Source organism: Vicia villosa, linkage group LG5 (genome assembly GCF_029867415.1).
Source record: "Vicia villosa cultivar HV-30 ecotype Madison, WI linkage group LG5, Vvil1.0, whole genome shotgun sequence".
Classification (NCBI taxonomy): Eukaryota; Viridiplantae; Streptophyta; class Magnoliopsida; order Fabales; family Fabaceae; genus Vicia; species Vicia villosa.
In genome coordinates, this window is record NC_081184.1 from 149,872,623 (window position 1) to 149,891,065 (window position 18,443).

General features: G+C 33.2%; 1 protein-coding gene across 1 annotated transcript; it reads right to left on the bottom strand.

The window, feature by feature from the left end:
• Positions 1-7,229: 7,229 nt before the first annotated feature.
• LOC131603130 (dynamin-like protein ARC5) lies at positions 7,230-12,027 on the bottom strand. The gene is made up of 15 exons (XM_058875388.1): positions 11,563-12,027; positions 10,951-11,463; positions 10,729-10,862; positions 10,447-10,539; positions 10,239-10,302; positions 9,973-10,021; positions 9,739-9,821; positions 9,316-9,473; positions 9,175-9,235; positions 8,999-9,061; positions 8,623-8,723; positions 8,378-8,435; positions 7,882-8,205; positions 7,625-7,789; positions 7,230-7,520 (listed from the first exon to the last, which is right to left on the bottom strand). The coding sequence occupies exons 1-15, from the start codon at positions 11,905-11,907 to the stop codon at positions 7,455-7,457; spliced, it is 2,277 nt and encodes a 758-aa protein (XP_058731371.1). The 5' UTR covers positions 11,908-12,027; the 3' UTR covers positions 7,230-7,454.
• Positions 12,028-18,443: the final 6,416 nt, after the last annotated feature.

Consider the following 18,443-nt stretch of genomic DNA (forward strand, 5'->3'; position numbering starts at 1 on the left):
ATTTCTACCACCCCTAAATTGAAACATCAATCTAACAAATTAAATTTTGATACTACATATAACAACTTCTTGAATAATAATGTATCACAAAAAATTCATGACATATTAAATGCTACAAATGAAGTAGAGATTTCTTTCTGCAATCCCAAAGTGTAGACAACCAACATGTATCTCATAGGAGTGGGTGACAAAGAGTATTTTGTCGAAGTGGAACTGACAATCACCTACAAGAAACCGAAATTTTATTTATTTATTTCTAATTTTGTAATCAACTTTTATTTACCTATTTATAAAATTTTTATTTAATTTTTCTAATCAAGTTTAAAGTTTTTTTTTGTTTATTAAACTACTACTAATTATTAAATAAATTAATGTATATTTTAATTATTTAAAATAATTGTCCATATCACTACACTTTCTCCATGTACCCTTATATTGAAATTAATTTGTTGACAAAGGATAGGAAGGATCTGCAAGTGTTATTATTTAATTAATTTGTTAGGCCATCTGTATCATTTATCAACACTGTCTTTGTACAAGACTATTAATAGAACAGGTGAATAAACTAGAAGACAATAATGTTAATATGATTTTGGCAAATAATTAGGGGGGAGATCGTGCATTTCACATTCACCACCTGAAGTGTTAGTGTCACACTGGTGCATGTTAGATTGAAAGGGAAATGGAAGTTTATTCCATTCCATGATTGGTGTATTCTTAATTCTTATCTCTTACCTATGCTACTGCTCAAATTTGGAAGCCATAGATTTTGTCAAATGACATAGAATGCTTGGGCATGATTGATATAAAATTAAAATTCTCTCTTTCAAAATAAATACTATTTCAGTTTTTTTAATCTATGTATAAAGAAATATAATAGTTAAAAGAATAAAAATATTATTTATAAATGTTTTTTATTAACCATTGTAGTCTTTTTTATTAACCTTATAAATATCATTAAAAAGGGTCTCAGTCACCCTCAACGTGTTCCTTATGTAACAAGAATTATGAATATACTAGACATCTATTTTTGAACAGCACTTTTGCCAAAAAAAACTTTTGGAATTGGTTGCAGAATATTTTAAACCATACCATTGATTTTACCTCCTTCTCTCAATATTGGTAAAAGAGGTTGGAGCACTCAATGTTCCTTGGTCATCATTGCAGTTGTGATTCTACCTACAAGGCTATCAGGTTCGGCTGGAATCAACTTAGATTCAAGGGTACTCACTCAACTTATAATGCAGTCATTTCTAGCATTATTGCTTCAGTTGCTCTAACTAGAAATTCTACTTGTCTTACAACTGGTCATTCCATCATTGACTTCACTATCCTTAAAGCTTTCAAAGTTTTAAACCCACCACCCTAAGGCCCCTTAAATCAAGGAGATCATTTGGTGTTCCCCTGTTGGCCAGTGGTTGAAATGCAACACTGATGGTTCAGCCTTAGGCAACCCGGGTTTATCTGCTTCTGCTTGTCTTTTCATAGATAGCAAAGGAGGTTGTATAGGTTGTTTTGCTTCAAATCTTGGCATTCAAATATCTTGCTTTGTTGAGCTAATGGCCATCATTCTTTCCATTGAGAATGCCAAACATAATTGTTAGAACTTCTTATGGATTGAAACAGACTTTAGTATTGTTACATTGGCCTTCACTAATCCTCGAATTGTGCCTTGGAAGGTGCACAACAGATGGTTTAACTGCATTTCCATCATTCAATCCATGAATTTCTTGATCTCCCACAGAGAAGGTAATCGTTGTGCCAACATGTTATCTAACATTTGCCTGAATCTTGATGGCTTCACTTGGTGGAATACTCCTCCAATATATAAGTTACAAATGTGTACTTTTTATTAGTTCATTTGGCGCCTAGTGTGGACCCAGTAAAATTTTCTTGGTTCACACTCATTGTTTTTCAGATGGTGAGAGATACCGCAAGGAATAACAGTAACGACCGATGAGCTATAACATAAATTTTGGCCGCAATGGAAGAATTATGACGATAAAATGAGCTCTTATAGGGCGATATGCAGAACCTACAACAAAGAAAACAATAACTAGTTATGGATAAGGAGGAAGAATAGTTTCTTGACCCTCAACCTAAATATGCTAATATCTAGGATGCTCCCGTCCCTGATGGTTTCAAACCGCCATTATTGACATTATTTGATGGCCAAAGTGATTGTTCAGGAACACATCACATCCCTCAATACCCAAATGACCATAGTCGAGGCAGTGGATTCTCTTAAATGCAAACTCTTGGCAAGCACACTCAAAGAGGCCGCTTGGAGGTCGTACATGAAATTGTTGAGATTCTCTATAATGAGTTATCAGAATCTCGTCAACAAGTTAATTCATTAGTTCTCGATGAGCAAATATATAAGATTAGCAACCAAGAGCTTATTCAATATTCGTTAGAGAAATAATGAACCACTAAGATATTATTTGGTCAAATTTAACGAAACAACTATTAAGGTGATACACCTCAACCAAAATGTCCGTGGGGGCATTCCAAAATGATGTGAAGGAATTCTAGTTCAATGAGTCACTTGCATAGATGTCGACAGACTCAATGGAGGAGATCATGGCCAGAGCAGAATTCTATGTGAGGAAAGAAGAGATCAATGCAGAGAAAAGAGCAAGAAACTCTAAGGAGCATAATATAGTGAAGCTCAAATCATCACACGTCCAAAGAAACTCGACCATTCACCCCATACGGAATTGGAATGCATTCAAACAATCTTGAAGATCAGTTGATAACTTACACATATAAATACATGGATACATCATATACTATAAGAAGTGTATCATACATAGGGGTGTTCGCAGTGCGGCTTGGATCGATATTGATGTAAAAACTCGTCCGATTCAAAGATAAATTTACTTGCGGTTTTGTTTGGTTTTAGATGATTGATTTCAAAAATTTATTTGATTTGATCCAATTTCATGCGATTTAATTTGAATCAATTTTTGAATATCCAAATTTCAAATTATATTTTTATTAAGATAATAAAATGCTAATAAGTAATATATTTGATATAATATAGATTATATTGTATATTAAAAACTAATATAACAAAAATGAGAATGATTAAGAATGGTTGATTATTGTTGAAACATATGAATTAATAAAAATTATTTAATTAAATTAAGCTAATAAATAGTATTAAAAAATTAAGCATCATAGAATAATAAATTACCTCAACATATCATATTAATTAAAATAATTAAAAAATAAATAAGTATAAAAATATATACACGTGGTTTGGTTCGGTTCAAGAAATGTTTTGTAGATATATCTACGAAACGTGTTAAAAACAAAATGTTTCGTAGATGTACTATCATAACATTATGTTATATTTTAAATCAACAACATTTTACTCCAAAACTCCATTTTCTTAACATCCAAATATAGTACATCAAAGTAGTGTAATGTAAAGACAATGATATATAGTATACAAAAAGAATACACCGTATAACTCATCTAAATAGTGTCAAACATAATAAAAATAAAGTACATCAATCTAATAAAAATACAAACATCAAAATAATAAGTACGATCACTACTGTGTGTGCCGGAACGCAACAATGGCGTCTGTCACTGTTCCAGCCGTTAAAAAACTCATTTTTGGTGTATATCAAAAAATACTTACATTGTCTCTAAACTATGTTTCTAAAACTATCCAATCATTTCTACACCTAAAAATTGAATTTTAACTCTATTACGACAAATACTCGAAAAAATAAAAAATTTACCGATTAAATTGAGTGTTGAACGACTTTGAATGTGTTGATCGTTGACGTTGATGTTCACTGCCGAACTCGAGGAAAAACAACGGAGTTTGGTGAAAGTTTGCTTTTTGAGGTTGAGAGAGATTGAGAGTGTAAAGAAGATGGAAAGTGAAGAATGAGAAATGAGAAGAGTCTGACGCGAATATAAGATCAAATATTTCTGGAGGTGCATAACTGAGAACTTTCTGTAGATGCACCTACAAAACAAATGAACTTTGAAAAAAAAATGTTTCCGAAGATACATCTACGAAAGCATGAGACATTTTTGGCAACGTGCATGGTGGCTAAGAAGCCCAAATGGTGGATTAAGAGTTTTTCTAATTTTTTTACACAATGTTTGCTTTATTTAATGTACTTGTTTATTAAAATTTTAATTTTATCTGAATTGATTTATGCAATAATTTTACATAAATTATCTGAAAGTGTAGTTTATAACCGCACAAAAGTAGTGTTTTGTGAAAAGAGTTTAAAAATTTTCCTCCTTTAATAACATATTTAAGAATTTTCTGATGTAAAGATTATGATATATGCTTCGATTTTAAAACATAATTGATCCACTAAAGCCAAATTAACCCACTTAAAACGGGTCTTTTGTGACCACATTTTAGTCGCTATCTATTTATCATATATGGTTCGTTGATTATTTATAACTTGCACCTTTGAAAGTTGAAACATGTTGATCTCTTACAAGTCCAATGATAGGAAATAGAAGCCTGTTATCCACGGATTATGAATGCGGCAATGGAAGAAAATAATTTGATTTGACATGAGAAAAACTTAAAACCCATGGCGCTTTCATTGTGCGCATGTCTCAATAATCCAAAGTGGTCATTTTCCATTGTGTTGGATAGAATTCTCAAATATATCGGTTGCTATCTACCTAGATGATGAAAACTGTTCTAGAGAAATGAGTCAAATGAATGGAGAAAGTCTTTCTAGTGTGGGGACAAGAATCTCTAGTAAATAATATGTAAAGTTAATGTTTTATCGCTCGAGTTAATTAGATAATAATGGAGTAACTTGCAAGAGTGAGAATGAGATGATACTTCTTGTGACCAGATTTATATATGGTAGAAAGTTGAAATTGTCCTTGTTTGATCCAAAGTGTGTTGTGGGGTGCTGTCATATCAGATGTGACGAAAATGTGGTCATGCACTGTTTTCAAACTTATATCATAAAGATGTGACGAAAATGTGGCCATGGATTGTTTTCAAATTTATATCATAAATTGACCTATAAATAGAGAGCTTCTCTATCACTTTTACACATTCAGAAAAACGAGTTTAAACCTCACTTTTTGATTTTAATCATTTCTTTAATTCTCTCATTTTTTTCACATAGTATTTCGAGAGTAATCTTAAGTATATGTTAAGATAATTCTTCTGGGTGAGAGAAAAATTGTAAATTTACCCAGAGTGTATTGTCTCTTAGCAAATAATTATTTTGTATGAAGTTGTTATTTTGGTTGTGGTCTAAACCAACTAAAAGCCCTTGTTAGGTTTTGGCATTGTCTTAAGAAGTCTCATTTTGGTTTATGTCGCCTTGAAGAAAAAACTCTATTTTGGTCCGTGAAGATCAACTAGTAAAATCTCCATGTTCTTGAGTTCATCCCAGTTAAAATCTCTATTGGTTTGTGATTAGTCGGGTTTAAATCTCCTTTGATTCTTGAGTTTAGCTTTGAGGCTAACCATTACAAGTCTTGTTCGCTATTTAGTTAGAAGTTAAATTGAAAACTTTATTTCTTTGTATAAGGAGATTCGTGAGCAAATCTTTATATTATATTTAAGAATGATCACCATATATTATGGAAGGAAGAAAAAATTCTTATATATGATTAGAAAAAAAATTCTTTTTTATTTTAAATTTTACAACTCAATACCCTCGGCGATGATTTAATCAAATTTTGCTTTTAGGGCGGTGGTTTCCATGACATAATAATGTTGTAAAAGTGACACGGTTCAATTCAAATCAAGTAATTTAATATGGGAGATAAAGAACAATAGTAACCAAAACGTTCAGCAACAATAATCTATAAATAAAAATATAATATAAGGAAATAAGGCGAGAAAGAAAAAATATACTACTTAAGAAAAGTATAAGAGAAAAAAAATAAAAATCATACTTATTAAAAAAAAGTGAAAACATAATATTTGACTTATGATTTTTTTTGAAATAAACTGCTTAGGAAGATGTAAAAACAATTTTAATTGATTGTTGATTATAGAAAAGATTAGAGAGATGATAAATTAAATTCAATTTGTATTTAATTTTACTTTAAAAATGATGAAAGTTGATTTTTTCTCTTATATTTTGGAACAGGAAAAACACGTTTTTTTCTCTCTTATATTTTGCGACAGAGGGAATACCTATTATATACATGCAATGTACAACAAATGATTCGGAGAAACTTACTCAAGATCGAAGCTTTTGAAAACTTGTTTAAATGATTAGACGAAACACTTCTTCAGTAACACTTACTCCGTCAAAGTATCGAAAAAACTTGTTTTAATAACTTGCTCAAAATGAAAGGATTTGGAGATTTTGTGAATGGAATAAAAAGAGTTCAAAAAACATGAAGTATGAGGTGTTCTGTCCGGGCCAAATATATACTTAAAACAGGTTCGAATATGTATCTCCGAAAACCCCCCATAAACTTAAATTATGGAGTTGATTGGGAGATGCATATGTCAAACCCCCTTATTTTAAAAAAATTGTTGTTTCGGAAATTTATATCCAAAACCCCCTCTAAAAATATGTGATGTGGTGAGTTTGAAAGATAGTGATGCATATCTGAATTCTGAAAGTATTTTAGAACTTTCGCCAAAAATTTATATCCAAAAACCCCTCTAAAAATATGTAATATGGTGAGTTCAAAAGATAATGATGCATATTTGAATTAAGTATTTTAGAATTTTTGCCAAAAATCTCTAAAAGGGCATAAGGGTGCTCTAAGAAATTCTCTTCCCTATACCATAAAGAAAATTTCAACGAAGAGAAAAAAAACTCCTTTGTATCTCTACATCCAACATCATCATTCCTAGAATTTAAGAGGGTCGTGCTTTTGAGATAGAAAAGAAATTAGCTTCTCAACGCAGCAAGATTCATTTCTTGTATCAATGTGATATCATCTTTTACAGCAAGATTCAGTTTGACCTGCCTCAACTAATAAGTGGTGTCTACAACATTGTGATAATTTAGCATCTTTTCCCCTTTTTCAATCTTCACTATTTTTTCTATTTCCCATTTTGTACGACACCGATAATCCAACTTTTTTATTTTTTTTTGGATTAGTAGCCAAACGGCCAAAATTTCACCTGAGATGTCAAGATTCAAACCCACACGCTCCTACAGTTAGATATCTTTACACAGCTATCAACTGAGTTAGCTTAACGGAACTCGGCAATCATTCTAATTCTTCTAATTCTAATTAGCGATAGCTACTAATATGGTAGTGTGATATATAATGGCGCGGGATCAGTACATGAGTATGGGGAAAAGGAAGATACATAGGTAACTGCAGCAATAATGAACACCTACTTATCTCTCTATCATAAACCACAGGGAAAGCACAAAATTAGGAATGAAATGAAAAATCACACATCTCACAAATTTTTAAGTCACATCTAATATTACACGCTCATAAGATCTGGCAGTGGCTCATATTCACACGACTTGGCGTTGAATTAGCTGCTCATGTATCAGTCTGAATTTATCTTTGAGCCTGTTGATCTGCAAAACCATCAAAGAGTTAGACACCATGAAAAACAAGAGAAAGTTACCATCTTTGGAAATTGTTCATAAGGGAAGCTTTGTCATATAAATTATGCAATTACCCTTTTCAGTTCAATTTCCATATCTCCCTTCTGTTGTCCCAATGAAAGCTGCAGATTGGTTATGTCAAAAACATTTTCCAGGTCATCTTCAAAAGCAGATTCTAGGTCTTCCCGAAGCCGTGCAGGCAACTTGTCCACAATAGGCATCAAAAGGAAACAGTTGAACTGCAAAATATTAGGTATAAGATTAGGTTTACGTAATGTATAAAAGATAGAAACGAAAAATAAAGCGGAAATAAACAAGAAACATTACAAACCTTTAATTCTGTGGAAACCAAAAAATATTCTCGTATGCCGTGAAATATTTGTTGTACCAAACCATAAACAATCCTTTCGGATGACGGAGCAAGCCTACGATTCCAAAGTGTACTATCAAGAAGGTCAGCAAGCTTTGTTTCAGCAGTCTGGCTGGATGTGCTAGAATCAGTTCCAGAAGCCACATGACTGAGCTTTACTTCTAGTTGTGGCTTTGTGTCTTCCTTATCTTGCGAATTTGGTTGGGATACAACAGTTGCAGTAGGATCATTAGAATGTTCTGTTCCACCAAATGAATCTAAGAATTGACGTAATCCAGCCCGACTCTAAAAAGTTAACAGAGACAACATTAGATATAAAAAAATATGCAAGAAAAACAGCTTTGCAAATAACATTTTACTCATAGGTTCTTATAGTGTAACCAGACGCTCATACAAGTTTAGCTTAGGTTCATATTAGGAAGAGAGATCATTTAAAATGCAACATTTCAAAGCTTGCCTTATTGTGTAGAGACCATGAGACATATCGTGTGGTGCTTACCAAGTCCTCCATACATCTGCAGCAAAGCAGCATGGATAAATGGCATTTAGAAATCAGTAAGCAAACAATATGGGGTACTAATAAGAGCTTGGGATGTTTTGGAATTGTTGTTTCGTTTTCTGAATTTTGTTTTTAAAAAACCACTCGTGATTTTTTTGATATGTGGAAAGAAAATATGCGATAGAGAGCAAGTGATGGTTAACTTTTCACGGCATGATTTTTCAGTAGATTCTGCAAAGTTGTCGAAGGCAGAGGCAACTCGTCTGAGGAACACCTGATGGCCACTTAGATACTCACAATCTTTCTGGAAGAAACAAAACGCATAATTACATTAAGTTAGGAAAATAGACAAAAAATTGCATGAAGGGTAGACAAGACAAGGCGCACTCCCATTATAACTTGTACAGAAATTCAACTTTGATTTTGAATAGATTGGCGACTGCCAAGAATTAAACTCTACACCAGTTGTTCATAAAGGCTCTGGATACACGTCAAGAACCATTTATCTCAAAACCTTAAGCTATAGGATGAAAACTCAAAAATAGTTTTATATCCCACAAAAGATTACAAAGAGAGTACCTGGAGAAGATAAAAAGAGATAGGGAGCAATCTCTTAAGTATATGCAACAATCTAGACCCCAACTGTATCAAAAACAGAGAATTAATATATTAGTTAGGGAAGCAAAACATTAAACCTTCAAATAAGAAATAAAGAGCGAAAGGAAGCAATTTTCACTTCTATGGTATTTAATCACCTGATGAAGAAAAGGTTCAAATGTGTCATGAGCTTTTACAACAGCAATTACACATGCAGTCCTGATTGATCAAAATTAAAATTATTTAGTGATTACTGATTAGTAATATTACAAGAATGAATAAGTAAAACATGGAATTACCTAGAGTAGTTTGTCCCATCATGAATGTCTTCAACTCCACAAGCATTTACAATTTCTTCCCGAGTGATTGGAGGACACTTGATTCCTCCAACTACAAAACGAAACTCAGCCATTGCCCGGTGATATTGTGCACCACCATAAAGACGCATCCCTGCATTCTACAAAGAAGGATAAGACAGCCTATCAAATGTTTGCTTAGCGAGATTCTGAAAATACTTCAAAAGCTTTTGCCGAATGACCACAACACAAATATAAAGCTCATATGAAGTGATAATTACAGGCATAAGTAAAATGAATACATCAACCAAAAAGAAGAAAAATAAAACGGTAATCATGATAAAAAATTTAAAGAGAAGATAGTAAAGAAAATAAGTGGAACATAAGTACTGAGAAAAGCAAGCTCATAAATATCGTATAACTTACAGGTATTAGCTTGTGAGGGAACTGAACACCGTCAGCACCAACAAATGCACCTCCATTTATTCGCTCATCTGGTAGTGTTTCACCTGAAACAAAACAAAAAGAACATTAAGGAATATAACAATAACCGTTTACCAAAAGAAAGAAGATCTCCAAAGACAGTGAGTTTCTTTTGTTCATTAAACATTATCTACTATTCATTAGGCTTGTCCATAAAAGAGAGCTTAGGAAATTTACCAAACTTATCGGGAGGCGCAACAACTGTCCCTTTAAGCAGCAATGACAGCTGAATGGTGAAAAATATGTGAGTCGGGGGGTGAAAATAGAATAAAGCACATCTTCAAGGTTTATATGACAGACAAATAAACTTACTCCACAAGTTAAACATTCATATTAAATAACCCTTCCCTTGGTAGGAGTTCTAATATCCATCAACAGAAGAAATTCATCCGATAAAGCATGATCAGATATTCAAAAGAAAATTGAATTTGTGAAACTAAAACCTTGGTCAAGAACATATCATGAAAAGCTCTTCCTTTCTCCTTCAGCTTGGCTTCATCCAGTGTGCTGTATATAATTTGAAGAAGAATATACAAGTGATGAAACAAATACATATATAGATAACAATAAAAGTAATATATAAAATTATCACCCCTGCACCTTCCTATGAAGGTCGCGTACAACAAACATATTTTAAACTTTAATACAAACCTCAACTCTTGTTTTATATCACCCAATTTCCTTGTCACGCTCCGATGCTCCTTCTCAAGAAGTGGAATGATCAACGGTACGTTATTTATATACCTAGCAAGTTCATTCTTAGGATTTAGCTTAGAATATATATATATATATATATATATATATATATATATATATATATATATATATATATATATATATATATATATATATATATATATATAAAACGATGGATTTTCTAATTATAATCTAAAAACAACAAGTCAACAACGACAAATTCTATTGCAAATAAACCTCTTTTGTAGTATTTCCTCCAGAAACAGCCTAAGTTTGCTCACACCTATCCTACTTCTTTCTTGCTTTGACAATGGCCGTCCCAATTTCTCCTCCAAGGATGCAACATCTTCTATCTCTCTAAAGCTTACTGCCTGCAACAAATGTTAAATGACTTAAATCACAAGGAACCAAAGCCTCGTTAATTCATTGTTTCTTTTACCAACAAAAGTATTACTGAACCTGTTTGAAATCATCATTGGAGGAGTACAAACAGTGACTTCCCGAACCAACTCTCCCTGAAGGCACCGAAGTAAAAAACGGCGAATCACCAAGAATACAACCATCAAGCGTAGACGTCGGCGGTGACAGAAAAACCTCAACATCAGAAGGACGTGCAAATTGCGGTATCCTAGTATCCAGCTTCGTCGAAACAATCACAGTCCTCGACAATTCCGGATCAATCTGCATCACAATGCGCCTCGTCGTCGCGTTACTCCAATCACTACAATCCTCAAGACAGAGTATAATAAACTCCTTGTGCTGCATTTTGGCTCGCACAAGCGACTCCACCGCACGTGCCTGAGCCTGTAACGCCCTATTTTTTCTACCTGGCGCAGGAGCAATTAACCCTGGTGTGTCTATAATGGTGAGATTAGGACAGTATTTGTATTCAACTTTTATGATTATTTCCTTAGATGAAAACTGATTACACGAATCACGTTCCAATCTCGCGTTTTCCGCTTCAATATAAGCCTGTTTAGTTCATTAATTAATGAATTAGTTAGTTAGTTAATTAATTAGTTAGTTATTAGTTAGTTACAACTAATAAGTTGAAAAAGGAAAAAAACGGACCTGGATTTGGGGGAGGGACATTTGGTGAGAAAGAGAGGGGTCATCATCGGAGAGGAGATGGCAAGAAGGGGACTCGCAATGTGGGCCGTATTTCATGTGGAGGGTGATGGGGCGGCGGGTTTTGGTGCCTCCGCCGACGTGGTTGAACTGGAAGCCCATTAGGGCTTCTACGAGGGCGCTTTTGCCGTCTGTTTGGTGGCCGACGACGAGTACGGCGGGAGCGTCGAAGGGCGTGTGAAGCTCTTGAGCGAGCGCGTGGAGTTCGTTGTAGGCTTCGTAGAGGCGCCATTCGTTGTCGTCGGTTTCGTCGAGTTGGTGGTGGTTGTGCTCTTTTTCTTCCGCCATTGTGGTGGTATACCCGCCACTGTTTTTTGAATTTAGATAAGGAAAGGAGTTTGACTGCTTTCTGTTTCACTTAATGTAGTAGTGTTGCGTTGTTGTGCTGTGCTGCTGACCACACAACATCACTATACTATGAGCTGCCGACCATACAAAACTCGTCATATTTTGACAACAATTTTCCATTTAATATTAAAAAATTAAATTAGACAAAAGTGGAATATTAAACATAAAATAATAGCATAAAACAATATAAAAATTATTATAACGAAACAAAAAAATAGAAGAGACGAAAGATTAGTGAAAGTGAAAAAGAAAAAAAGTGTTGAGAGATTAGAGAATAAGATATGCGATAAAAACGAAACTGAAATACGGAACATTTACATAAAAATGAGAAGGTGAAAAAGAAAGAATATAATAGAGTAGAGATTATAGATGAAGAGGGAAGATGTATGTGGCAAAGAAGGTGCGATAATGTTATTAGAGATTTTAGAAGATCGGGACTGAAATTATATGTGTAAGGATGAGAAAATTGTTCGTAATCATAATGCTAATGTATAATAAGTTTAAGTTTGGGTTGGATGTGAGTTAGTAAAATTTAGGTTGTAACATAGTGCGGTTTGATTCGGTTTGGTTCGATTTACAAAATACAAACCGCAAACCGAACTGAACCGTGCGGTTTTGTAAAAATTGACCCAAACTAATCCGAACCAAATGCGGTTTTTTACGGTTTTGGTTTGCGGTTTTTTATTGGGTTGGTTTGGTTTTGATCACCCCTAATTTAAATATTGGGTTAAACGTTATTTTGCCCCCTGCCATACAAGGCGAATCTCAAAAACAACTCTGTAAAAAAAAAATTCCTGAATTTTGGTTAACAAAAATGATGATGTGGCATGCTGTGTTGGATTTTTTTATTTTTTTAATTGCTGACGTGGCTGCCAACTGAATATATTTATTTGCAAGTTTTAATTAAGAATATTGTAGTAATATAGTATTGAACCCAAAACCTTGGCCTTGAATTCAAGAGTGCTTACCACTATACCAATTTGCTTTTTATGTTATGTTAAAAATTAAAAAAATAAATAATAATAAAATTAACATAAAAATAATAAATATTAAACTAAAATTAATAATTACTAAAATGCTAATAACGCTATTTAGTTTATTATAAATAAATTTAATAATTATTAAACAAACATTATTTAAAAACTGAAAAATAATAAAATTATAATAAACTGAAAATAATAAAATTATAATAAACAGAAAATATAAATTAAAGTAAAAGTATTAAACATTAATTATTTTAATTTTATTAATTTATTATTATTAAGTATTTTAATTTAGTTTATTTAATTTAGTTTAGTTTTTTAACATTAAAAAAATGAATATAACAATATTAATTTAGTTTATTTAATTTTGTTTAGTTTTTTAACGTTAAAATGTGTTAATTAAGTTAGTTTTATATATTCAACGTTAAAATGTGTTTTTTTACTCAATTTAGTTAAGTTAGTTTTAATTTATTCACTTTAATTTATATTAATTTTAGTTTAATATATTAATTTATTTTAAAATTAACGTTACTATATATACTAAATCAAACTCAGTTTAGTTTAATTTATTTTTAATTAATTTAGTTTAGTATAGTTTTAATTAATTAAGTTTAATTATAATTTAATTTAATTAATTTAGTTTAATTTAGTTTTAATTAACTTAGTCTTATTTTATTAGTCTTAGTTGGTTCAGTTTTAAAAAACGTTTGCATGTTATAAAAAAAACTAAGTGCTTTGGTATTATAACAAAAATCATGTAGCCTAATGGATACGTTGTGTTGTAATGTCAAGGTGGTGGGTTCAAATCTCACCATGCCCAATTTTTAAGTACATTATCATATTTTATCATTTAAACCAATAATTCATATAAAATAAATTAAAAAGAATGAATATAAAATTTAAATAAAATAATTTAACAATAAGATTTTTCTTTTAAAAAAATTAATAAAAAATCCAGATGGCAGCCACGTCAGCAATTAAAAAAATAAAAAAATCCAACACAGCACGCCACATCATCATTTTTGTTGACCAAATTCAGTGAGGGGGCAAAACAGGGGAATCTACAAATGGCAGGGACGGAATCTGTGTTTTTTTTTTACAGGGTTGTTTTTGAGATTCGCCCCAAATGGCAGGGGGCAAAATAACGTTTAACCCTTAAATATTTAAATATTCTCACCGCTTAGTTTATTTTTATTTACTAGGAGTATAATATAACAACTTTTACAATAATATTGTTTATTTATATGTAAAATATATTGAATATTGAGAAGAAGGAAAAAATATAGAAAAAAATAATATTATATTATTATAATATTTTTTTAATATATAAAATATTAGTTTTATGAGAAAAAAGGAAATGCACTTACACTGTCAACTAATGAGAGACATGCATCAGAATAAATCTGATTTTTAATTTTAAAAATTGAAATTACATGGCAAATTAAAGCATTTTGATTAATTGTATGTGTAAACGGAAGAATGTTAAGCATAGTCTTTTTTCAACACTCTCATACAATTACTTTCTTATTGGTTGAAACATGTGTGGGCTCATCGCTTTGGAAATAGGTCTCACTTTAAGTGATATGACTCACACATGTTTCAACCAATAAGAAAGTGAGTGTTTGATTTTGAAAAAATTAAATTTTTTTTATTTGTCAATTTATTGTTTTGGATAAATTCCCACCATCCCTAATATATAATATCGTTTTACGGTTTTCGGTGGTCAACAATATTAAGGTGTCGCTCACACTTCTACACCATTAAGGTGTCGCTCACACTTTTGTACCATTAAGGTGTCGCTCACACCTTTGAAAACTTGAAATTGTTCTCAGGTATTTTTCGGATATATATTTTTGAACGCACTTTAAATTATCTCATCCTTCGTAAATCAAACAGCCATTCTATTTTTGCCTAAAATTGGTTCGGATATACGTCTGCAAAAAATGTATGGGATGTATTCAAATATTTATCTTCGAAAACACCCGTGAACCTATTTACTACGTGTTTTTCATTAAGCTGGTTTATTTAACCACTCAGTGATAATTTCGGAGATGCATCTGTGAAAATGTCAAGCGGAAAAGTGAATATATCATCACCTTGTATGATCATCTCTCTCACACTCCAAACCACCTTCAAGACCCGAAATCCTTAAAAAAATCATTCTCAATCAACTTTTCGATTTCAAATCATTATTTTGTTTTATCACTTTAAAGTAGGGGTGGCAAAACGGGCCGCATGCCCTGCCCTGTGCCCGCCCTGCCTAATGCCCGCCAAAAAGTGAGCAGGACGGGCAAGCCCGCAAAGTAAAATAGGCATAAAAATCATGCCCGCCCCGCCAAGGTGGCGGGTTGACGCGCGGCGGGCTTGCCCGTCTATTTTTTATTTATTTTTTTAATAGTCTTTTTTTTACCTTTCAATTACATTTTTCACTTATTTTTTAGAACAAATTTTTAAAAAGCATCTTTTAAATAAATTTTAACTAAAAAAATATTGCATATATTTACAAATAAATGTATAAAATAAAACCATCAAGAATTTGAATTACTATAATTAACTAAAAAATTGCGAACCTAAGACGATACGAGCTTAACAAATAGGTGAGGCGGGCTTTAGCGGGCGGCGGGCTTTGGTGGGGCGAGCTTAGGCGGATGGCGGGTTTTGGCGGGGCGGCCTTTGGTGGGCGGCGGGCCCAAAATCCCAACCCAACCCGCCATTTTATAGCGGGTGCGCGGGCCGGTCCGGCGGGCCACCGCCCGTTTTGCCACCCCTACTTTAAAGGGAGCAAAAGAAGCTGCAATTTAATGTAAAGATCACTCATTTCATCTTGCATTGCTTGCATTAATCTTGTTCTTGAGCTGGAAAATATATGTTATGTCCGGATGTGCATATCTGAATTCACCTTTGCATGTTTTGTATGTGCATCTCCGAATTTTCTTGTTACTGTGAGTTTTTTAAACCATTTTTTTGTTTTGGTTCATATTGGATATTGTGCACCCGTATATGTTTCTCAAAACTGTTGTAAGTAATGATGTAAAATCGGATAAAGTGAAGGATGATGTTAAACTGGATGAGGTGAAGGATTATGTTAAACCAGATGAGGTGAAGGATGATGTTAGACCGGTTGTTGTCAAGATAGATGTTGGTTAACATTTTAGAAATGAACAATTGTTTACTTATCGTGAACATATGCTTCAATCGATCTGCATTGAGGCTAGGAAATTAGGGTTTGGCATTGTAATCGGAATGACTGACAATGGTTCTAATAGAAGGAAAACAATTGCAACCATGAGATGTGAGAGAAGTGGCACGTACCTTCCACTTATTTGAAAGTTTAAATGTGAATACACCAGATCAAGAAAATGTGAGTGTTCATTTAAATTATGTGGATATTTTAAGGTGAATGATACATGAAAATCTAATGTGGTTTATGGTTTTACATAATCATGCCTTGCAAACTAAGCTAGCTGGTCATCCTATCGTATATTTTGTTAAACCAGAGGAGAAGGAAATTGTATAAGACATGTCTCTGATTTTATGGGGGAGTTGGTCAGTGGGCTCGACACCGGAGCGACCACCAGAAGCAATCAAGGAGTTGGATGTAGAACTTGTCCCTGTGCTCATCATAGCCTTCAAATACTGGGCGGGTTTATTCTTCTTCAAATTTTCTAACTCTTATTGAGACAAAGGAATATTGGTAACAGTCGAAGGAGCCCTGAAGTCCTTAACAATCCCAAAAGGTTGGTTGGTGTCAGCATCATCATCTGGTTGAGGATTATCCTTTTTGGGTTCTCCTTCGCCCAAAGGTTCTTCGTTGGCATTAGACATATTCTCGTCCTCATCACTGTGCTTCTCTTCGCCTTGATCAGGAAGTTTTTGCTGAAGAATCATCAGCTATCTTGTGCGTTTCTCTTTCGTATATGGGATTTCCGCGTCGATGTGCTCCATATCTTGGTTGTCATTATCATATTCGATTGGCTTGGAGTAATGAGGAGAAACAGGGGGTGGAACAATGTCCTGTTGAACTTTGGAAAGTTGATTAATTTCACTGGTCGATTTTTTGTTCGATCCTTTTTTAGATATAGGACGAATAGAATGAGAGTTGGTGCTTACAGGAATAACATATTTTATGCTAGAAGACTCATTGCCAGTTTCTTCGCCTTTCAAAAAAGGAAAATTATTACCATTAGTTGTGTATAGAGAATGATAAAGAAGAAGTAAAATGAAGGTCGAGTTACCTTTAGTCCCTCATCACCAAGACTAGAATTGTCACTTTCGACATGCTCGGATGTCGTTGATTGGCTCAGGATCAATTTCAATCACTCTTTGGACAGATGGCTTCGTTTTCCTGAGTTTTATGGTGGGATTTGGAGGAGGAATGAAGTTAGATGATGTCGACTTCTTTTTCTTATTTGAGGGCTTCGAAGTATCTGGGGATAGATCTTCATAATCTAGCTCAACTAGTTTGGGTTGTAGGTTGTTTTGCTTCGGTTTTTGGGGAGTTGGAGGAGGTTTTCGACTAACCTAAAAATGACAAAGGTATTAGTATAATTTAAGTTATACATGCTGACGATTAAAATAAAATGAATAGTACCTTCACTATTGATTTTGTAAGAGTGGTCTCTTCATCTTGATCGCCACCTTTTGTTGAAGGGGCAACTTTCTTTGTTGCCATAGTTTCCTTTACAACGAGAGCTTTATCTTCAATCTGTTGTTTTTCGATCAACAGCTAAGAAAGAAACTAGTGAACCATACAATTAAAGTTAGAGTAACATATAAAAGAGAAATTTAAAAGAGGAAGTCGAAAAGATCCTCCCAATCCACACCTTCAAGTATTTGAGAAAGAAGGTGAACTTGCTCTATATCGGAACCACCCGTTTGGCGAGTTTTTGAGAATCTTGTTTAAAAAGGTTTGAAAAGGTTTAAAAAGGACCCACAGACAAACCAGTCTAGGAATGGAAGTCGAAGGGCCAAAGCCATATCAGCATTAGGCAAAGGGGGGAAATTTGGTGATTAAAATTTAAAAGCAAACTCATGCTTGTCTTTGTACTTAACGTACAGAGAGATTTTTAGGTTAGGGAGTTTCGTCATAAACTTTTCTTTTAAAACGAAGATCATCAGGTCTAGTTTCAAAGTAAAACGAAGCTACCTTAATATGAGTAGCTTTACTTTTCTTAAAGCATTTCTGTATAAAAGCAAAAGCATTGGTTAGACGTTGAGTGAGAGTAAGAATGTCGAACATCTCTTTATTGTAATAATTCCTCCACCAAGTATCAAATTCTTGTGTGTAGTAAACTGATGGTTGGAAAGAGAGAGAGGTGAGATTGGAAACGTTGGCATAACGAGACATGTATTTGTCACATTCGACTCGTTGAAATAATGTTGTAAAGGAAGAGAGCACATTTCTTGGCATAAAAGGTTTTGGCATTGGTTGGATATGGCCAAACTGTCGAGACACAAGATTGGGTTGGTAGTTGACCAAAATTATTTGGTTCT

Excerpts from the sequence above, each read along its gene's own strand:
- LOC131603130 (XM_058875388.1), bottom strand. The coding sequence starts at position 11,907 with ATGGCGGAAGAAAAAGAGCACAACCACCACCAACTCGACGAAACCGAC. Across the intron at positions 10,863-10,950 it reads CCAATGATGATTTCAAACAG|GCAGTAAGCTTTAGAGAGAT; the intron begins GTTCAGTAATAC and ends CATTTGTTGCAG. Across the intron at positions 10,022-10,238 it reads ATGATATGTTCTTGACCAAG|CTGTCATTGCTGCTTAAAGG; the intron begins GTTTTAGTTTCA and ends TTCACCATTCAG.